The sequence below is a fragment of the Amyelois transitella genome, chromosome 23 (assembly GCF_032362555.1).
Source record: "Amyelois transitella isolate CPQ chromosome 23, ilAmyTran1.1, whole genome shotgun sequence".
NCBI classification, from domain to species: domain Eukaryota; kingdom Metazoa; phylum Arthropoda; class Insecta; order Lepidoptera; family Pyralidae; genus Amyelois; species Amyelois transitella.
In genome coordinates this window covers 6,779,235-6,787,703 of record NC_083526.1, presented here as the reverse complement: position 1 = coordinate 6,787,703, position 8,469 = coordinate 6,779,235, and the positions used below count along the sequence as shown (strand labels likewise).

The 8,469-nt window shown below is 33.8% G+C and overlaps 1 protein-coding gene across 2 annotated transcripts in view; it reads right to left on the bottom strand.

Annotated features, from left to right (window-relative positions):
- Positions 1-1,643: 1,643 nt before the first annotated feature.
- The window catches only part of LOC106129281 (octopamine receptor beta-2R), a 107,394-nt gene continuing 100,568 nt past the window's right edge, over positions 1,644-8,469 (bottom strand). For both annotated transcript variants that reach the window (XM_060950988.1, XM_060950987.1), the window contains 2 exons: positions 3,897-4,155; positions 1,644-2,607 (listed from right to left, as the gene is read on the bottom strand). In XM_060950988.1, coding sequence (XP_060806971.1) covers positions 1,876-2,607; positions 3,897-4,155 — 991 coding nt within the window. In that variant the 3' untranslated portion in view covers positions 1,644-1,875. The remainder of the gene's footprint in view (positions 2,608-3,896; positions 4,156-8,469) is intronic.

Below are 8,469 nucleotides of genomic sequence, written 5' to 3'. Positions count from 1 at the left end.
AAAGTTCATAAAATTACTATAATTCATGCGTAAATAATTTGAATAGTATTTTATAGGTTCTCTAAACGGACATACATTCAAGAAATTCATTTTTGAAAGGAAAGTAGGAAAGCGTCAGCCACATTGACAGTGTTCACTAGAATGTTGAAGTTTTGAGTGAAAGATACCATATTTATTATATTATCAGATAAAATATTCTGAGAGCGAAGATCTCTTACAGGCATAATATGGCTGTCAATAAACATAATTTCAAAATATTTGAAGTTATATACTCTATTATTTACTCTTGTTATAAAGACAGGTATAATGGTGTCAAAAATAATTATCACTCAAATACTTCAATCATTCTGGGACACTTGATATTAGTCGAGTAATGTTAATATTACATCTATTAATAAAATGTTTTATTTTGACACAACACTGACACACCAAATCTAACGGATTGTTACATGTTATAAAGTTAATCATAGCACATCAATAATTATTTTAAAAATTGTTTTTTTTTTTCTTTCTATTGAAGCGTTATTATCCCCATATCTTTAAAGTATCTTCCTATTAAAGTTTAAATAAAATAATTTAAATACTAAACGACTGTACCTATATCTAATTACTTAAAACTATTTACATTAATAGGTATATTGCTCTACCCGTGTAGTTTCACAAAAATTAAAGTTGCAAACAAATTTCAAAAAACTTAATTATAGATCTTTATATTTTTATATCCAATGTATCATGTTCACAAAAAAATATTTGAGTTTTTTAAAATTTACTATCATGATAATGATAAAAGTTTATAGGTTATTTAATTTTCCAAACTGAAATATTAATTTTTAAAATTATTGAAATATTGAATAAATTAAATTTTTTAACACAGTAAAAATCAGCTACATAATTTTTACAATTAAACATATTCGACATATTTACAATTAAGTTTTGGCCTTTATAAATACAATAAATTAGGCCCTTGTTTGATTTAGCCTCATAAAATTACTTAAATCATTCATTTAATTTACTGTTAATATACATATAATCTAAATACATACATACATTACGTATAAATTGATTAAACTGCTTATAAGGACTATGATAATTTTTATTTTACATACCTTAAATTAATTATTGCACATAATATGAAACACGAAGAATTGTCTCATTTTACTACCGAAATTACTAAATGTTTCCATCATTCTATTTTAAACTAATAATTTTTACAATTCTTGTGTACTATTCCACCCAAAGAAGTCTTCTTTGCTTGTTCTATAATTATTATTAACTTAGTAAACTTAAAGGTATTTGTGCCTTTTCATCTATTTATTTATAGAAATAAATAATCTATTATAGAAAAATAATTACACTTTGGAAATCACACTAGATATTAGTTTCACTATAACTGGTAACAAGTCCCTACCAAAGTTAAAATTATATTTACAAAGTTTGGTTAGAAACACAAAAAAATAATCTCTTTGGTTAAAAACAACAATAGATGTCTATAAATACTTGAAAATTAAAATATGAAGCATATATAATAATTCTATATACATATTTATATACGTAGAAAATTCAAAATACAACTATGCAAAAGTTAAACATAATTGAAAAACAAAATAATAAATAAACAGATGATAATTTTAATGACGCGACAAGTAAACTTTTATACACTGTTTTAATGTAATTATATTTTATAAACCAAATTTTATTACCAAACATATTTTTAAACACACCTCTTAAAAATACACTAAAACTTACACCCAATAACTGTACATTTATACAAAGAGAATTCTAAACTCAGTCACAACTTTGGAAATAAGTACATTTGGCCTAAAATACTTCGTTGAGATTCACTAGGCCTCAAACTACTGTCACTTGATTCGCTTTTCAAAGGGACGCGAGATCCGATGCTCGTCTCGACGGTATAGGGACCCTTAATTGCGCAGAACCCCTCCTATCTAAACGTTCCATAGCATCTAAATCTGATGCACTTCTTCTACAAAAACTACAGAACGCACAAGCCAAAGTGTTCTTAAACGCGTTACGGAAATCCCTATTGAAATAGGCGTAGATGATTGGATTCAACGCAGAGTTGAAGTAGCCAGTCCAAAACATGATAACAGTCACGACATCGGGACATTTGCACGAATCACAAAGGGATGTTGAGATGTAATATAGAAAGAAGGGAAGCCAACAGAGTATGAAAGCTCCCATTATGATTCCTAGCGTCCTAGCCGCCTTGTGTTCCCTCTTCATTTTGAGGATGTTTCTGTCCTTAGTTGGAGTGTTCGCGTTTATATGTAATGCACCATTTTTGTCGCCGACTTCCCGGGAATGTCTGTGCATTAACATGGCGTTCCCAGCTCTGGCGTGGAGCGCTTTCTCTTGGCGATTCGCTTCCTTGAATATAGCTAAGTATGTGAATATCATTATAGTGCAAGGTATCCAGAATGATATAGAACTGGATATGACAGCGTACGGTTTGTTCACTTTGAATTCACATTGGTCTTTCTCACGGTTTAGTAAATGATCTGTGGTTGTGTACCAGCCCATGAAAATTGGCACGTATGATATCGTGATCGGACTAAGCCATGTAGCTGCTAACATCACGAATGCCATCTGCAACAAAATTGAAGAAGTTAGTCTATGCTTACCTTTAAAGATTTTAGTTTAGAACCAAAGATCATCTGGACTGATTTGTTGGCTACTATTCCCGGAAATTTTCACACGAACAAAACCCGCACAAAATCAAGGTAATTGAAGATGATGGGGTAGACAGAGCCAACAGTCTTAAAAAAATAGAAGGCCCCGTTCAGCTATATGATTTAATGATGGAATTGAGATTAAAATAGGTTGCTAGTCTATCGCCTAATAAAATCTTAAGTTTATTATCCTATCCATCAGACATCTTTTACGACATCCATGGGAAAGGCTCTGTCTCTTTTAGGAGTATATTAGAATTAAATTAATCTTCTGGTGTTTGTGGCTGTCTTAACAACTGAAGTAAAAGCTGAGCCGGACGATTACGGTGGATTGAAAGCTTGGATTTGTATTAACCTCTAGACCCAAAGGTTTAATGATAAATCCTTTGTAATTAAAATGTGGGTCAGAATTTATAGATCCTAAGTACAGAATAGAACAAATAGTGTATTTTGCTTAAGATACATACATATAATCACGTCTGTATCCCTTGCGGGGTAGAAAGAGCCTGTTTGGCTTAATGATGGAATTGAGATTTAAATTGTGACAGGTTGCTAGCCCGTCGCCTTAAAGAAGAATCCCAAGTTTAGAATAGCCAGGAAGACGAAGATTGTACTCCCTTAGTCGCCTTTTACGACATCCATGGGAAAGAGACGGAGTGGTCCTATTTTTTTTCTATTGGTGCCGGGAAACACACGGCACGTATTTCTAATAATACAATTGTGTTTATAAACAAAAAATCTAATTAGAATCCGATTTTTCACAGACTTGTAAAAAGTTTTATACCACCAAATGGAAGCAAGTCAAAATATGTTGAAACTTTTTAAGAAATTCTGTTCAGGAATATTATAACGAATTTGCAATTCGTTTCAAATTTGAACTCGAAAGGGCAATATCGAACTTTTAATTATTCACTTGAGTGAAAAAACAAATTTTGCGTAACTCAAAAAATGGAAGCCGATGGATGTTTAGTTATAAAATATTCAACTCCAAATACATTCAACATATTTTATAAGCAATAATATTATTTTTCCTCCTGACTTTAGTCCCGGTTGCATCCTCACCATTCTGGTGAGCCACGTTCAACTGTATGACTTAATGAGGGAATTGAGATTAAAATAGTGACAGGTTGCTTAAATGAAGAATCCAAATTATATTACCCTATCCCTTAGTCGCCTAAAAAGTCGCTAGCCCAAAAAGAAAATTACCTTCTTCGTCATCTTGATAGGATACTTCAAAGGCTTCACAATGGCATAATATCTGTCCACGGATATACAACACAGGTGTAATATCGATGTCGAGGTAAAGTACACATCCGAGGAGTTCCAGAGGTCACATATGACCTCGCCGAAGACCCATCCGTTGTTGAACTGAACGCTGAAGTTGAATGGCATTACAACCATGGCCACTAATATGTCGGCGAATGCCAGGGACACGACGAAGTAGTTGGTGATGACGCGGAGTTTTCTGGAAAGGAATTGATTGGTTAGTATTTTAGTACTACTTCTAAAATTACGCTTTGCACGATGATTAAGGAATGTAGGATGTTTAGTTATTCTGTGACCATGATCGTTGCAAAATACGTCAGGAAAAATACGGTATACATATATACGTCTATAAAACTTCCAGGGTAGACAGAGCCAACAGTCTCGAAAAGACTGAAAGGTTATGTTCAGCTTGGCTTCATGGTGGAATTGGGATTAAATATAAATATATACGGGACAAATTACACAGATTGAGTTAGCCTTGAAGTAAGTTCGAGACTTGTGTTACGAGATACTAACTCAACGATACTAAATTTTATAATAAATTATTATAAAGATAAACATCCAAGGCCCAGGCCAATCAGAAAAAGTTTTTTTCTCATCATGCCCTGGCCAGGGATTTGAACCGCTGCGCCACAGAGGCCGTCAAGAATCAGAAGATTCAAATAATGACAGGTTGCTAGCCCATCGCCTATAAGAGGAATCACTAGTTTGTAAGTTAGTCGCGTTTTCGATTCAAGTTAAGAACATAGTAATTATGTACATTCGTATACATATAAACTAAAGATATTGGATTAATACAGACTTATATTATACTGATGTCTAAGAGAGAAATGTATGTTTACCCTTTTCGTACAAATCAAAACCATAATAAGTCAAGTTTCTTTGCAGGCAACTGTACCTACCAAGGGCTGTCAGTATTTTTTTTTTCTTATCAAAACACAATCCATTTTTCATTACATAATTTGGCTATCCGCAAGTATCTTTATTTTCATTACTTATGATTAAGTACCCCACAAACTTACTCTTCAAATCTAGCCTGATTGGCTGAGTCAGAATTTGATTAATAGTTACGGTGCATGCCTCCGAGTAAGTTTGTCAAACTGTGTGTGTAAATTCGTAAAAATAAATTTTCTACACATTGAAACGGTATTTGTGTTCGAAAAATAAATTGTAAGGTGAGACTTGGGTACTAGTTTCTTTAAAATTTTCAAATTAAACAAAGAATCTTTTTAGGTTACAATAATACGGGATTGATTTTTTTTGCTCATTATATGGCTATAACTTATTAGCAGAAACATGTTTGTTTGTTTGTAACATTGTCTGTGTCTTTTTACTAAGTTTTTATTTAGTAAATTCACGTATTAGAAAAAACTTACTTACACCTTACATCCACCTTAAAATATTAGACAACACTATTGAATTTAGAAGGTAATTTTTTTTATTTATAAGGACTAAATTTCGAATGTCTTAAAAAAAAAATAGGTATGTTAGGAGTACCCGTAATCGTCGAATATGCATGAAAAGAGGAATGATTGTGAAGAAAGCGGGAGAGGTCTGTAAGGATCGTGAACAAGTGGAATGGGAAACAGGCGTGATGGAAAAAAGAATAGGACCACCCCATCTCTTTCCCATGGATGTCGTAAAAGGCGACTAAGGGATAGGCTTAAAAACTGGGGATTCTTTTATAAGGCGATGCGCTAGCAACCTGACACTATTTGAATTTCAATTCAATCATAAAGACAAACAGCTGCACGTGGCTATAAGTACAATTTATTTTGCATTACGGCCAAATACCTATATAGCCATATTTCAAATTATAAAGAGGGTGTGGCTAACATGGTTTGGGAAACACTGGCCTGGATTGATTAATGGAGTGGGATTCGAAGGGAAGTACTCTTCGCGGCAAAAAAATATGACCAAAGAACGTGCCAAGATCTTAATACAAAAATAGTGTACGTTTTCTAATCTTTGCAAAAGTATTTACTTTCTGCTTAAGTGGTGCTTTATAAATATGGTTGATGTTTGACTTAATGTAAGAATTGATTTTCAAATAGTGTCAGGTTGCATCGCCTAAAAGAAGAATCCCCAGTTTTAAGCCTATCCCTTAGTCGCCTTTTACGGCATCCATGGGAAAGAGATGGAGTGGTTCTATTATTTTTTTCTATTGGTGCCGGGAACCACACGGCACATATACTAGAATAAATTTTTCACACTATTTCTAAAGTCATATTTGGCGTAAACTGATTTTAATAAGCCTAATTCTGCATACCTACACACATAAATACGAGACTTATTACCGGACGAGTAGGCAGATACTAAATAATTGCATACATATACCTATACCCCTTGGGGGGTAGACAGAGCCAACATTCAGTCCAAATGACTGATAGGCGTTCAGCTGAATTTGGCTTTTAAATAATTGCACTTAACAATAAATATACATTCTGAGGCATTTTCTGCCGCCGAGTGTACAAATTTTCTTCGTGAAAAACAATGAGGCTATGGGTATGAAAAAGTCGCATCAATTACGGTCCGTCATGTAATTTGTCATCCTTTATGACACGAAATACGAAATGCGTATGCTAGGAACGTTTCTTACTATATATTTTTTCTACAAAAACCATGAAAGTATAATATAAAAATAATTAGGTAGGTATAAAGGATTGTTTAAAAAAATAATTATCAACTAAGTTACTTAATTTGTGATTCTTCTTATAGGCGATGGGCTAGCTACCTGTCAGTATTTGAATTTCAGTTCTGTCATGAAGCCTAACAGTTGAACGTGACCTGTCAGTCTTTCAAGACTGCTGGCTCTGTATACCCCGCAAGGGATATAAACGTGATTATATGGATGGATGGATTAACGAAATGCCGTGTGGTTTCCGGCACTTGAAATGGAACCATTCCATATCTTTTACATGGATGTCGTAAAAGGCGACTAAGGGATAGGCTTATAAATTTCTAATTCTTCTTTTAGGCTAGGAACCACTATGTATATCTCAACTAGCTGTGTCCGCGTCTTCGTAAGCGTGGAATAGTTATTTTGGGCATCATTGAAGCCCTCAAGGATGAATAATTTTCCCCGTTTTTTTCACGTATTCTATTATTTCTGTGCTCTTAATAGTTTCAGCGTGATATTGTATAGCCTTAAGCCTTCTTCGATAAATGGTTTATTCAACGCAAAAATAATTTTTCAATTCAAACCAGTAGTTCCTGAGATTAGCGCGTTCAAACGAACAAACAAACTATTCAGCTTTATAATATTAATATAGATTGTATCATTAAGCCAAACAAATGAACGAAGCATCGAAATACTCGTATCTTTATCACTTAATTCCACACGAAGTACTTAATCTCTAATTGTGAGATTACAGATATTAACGGTGACTCGGCCCGGGTTGAAATCCGCTCCCGGCCCGCTCCCGACTCTCCCTGCGACGGGAACTCTCGATATATTTAAACAGCTAAGACGGGATGAAATAGGATGTTTATTTTCTACGGTAAATTGATACTGCAATTTTATGTTCCTTGTGTTCCAATGTGCAATTTTATGTTTCTAGTGTTTAAATGTGCCGTGCAATTCCATGTTTCTGGTGTTTAAATGTGTAATTTTATGGTCTGGGTCTCGGATGTTTATCTATTTAAGTATTTATTAAAAAATATAGTACCGTTGAGTTAGTATCTCGTAACACAAGTTTCGAACTTACTTCGAGGCTAACTCAATGTGTGTAATTTGTCCTGTATATATTTATTTTTTATTATTATGTTTCCAATGTTAAATGCAATGTGTTTACAGATTGAATTCTAAATAGGACTACCCCATCCCTTAAATAATGTCGTAAAAGTCGACTGAGGTATAGGCTACTAAACTTGGGATTCTTCTTATAGGCGATGGGCTAGCAACCTGTCACTATTTGAATCTCTATTCTATTATCTTTTCAAGACTGTTAATTCTGTCTACCCCGTAAGTTATACCTATAGATGTGATTAATTGTATGTAAATTCTAAAGTGACAATATGTATGTATGTATAGGTATATTGTATTCAGCAGAAACTTATGGAAACGATTATCCGTAAGCCTTTATAGTCGTTGTGTCATAAGAACAATATATTTTCCTTTACAGAAAGTAGTATTTGTACGCAGATGTGGTGAACAGGTGATATATATTATATCATACGACTCAAGAGAAGGAGGAAAAACATTTTGAAATGTAGATATATTTTTTGTACCAAATTGAATGACTCTTTGTGTTCCATATCTAACCATTTTGTTTGGTTCCCGGCTCGCAAAAGGCGACTAAGGGGTAGGCTTATAAACTTGGGAGTCTTCTTAGGAAGATCTTCCGCCAGGCTAAGTGTTATGCCTGGAAAACCGCGTGAGAGGCGATGTTGTGTCGGAGGTTGTATTAATACATATACTCACGTCTATATCCCTTGCAGGTAGACAGAACCAACAGTCTTGAAAATACCGATTGGCCATTTTCAGCTGTTTGGCTCAATGATAGAATTGAGA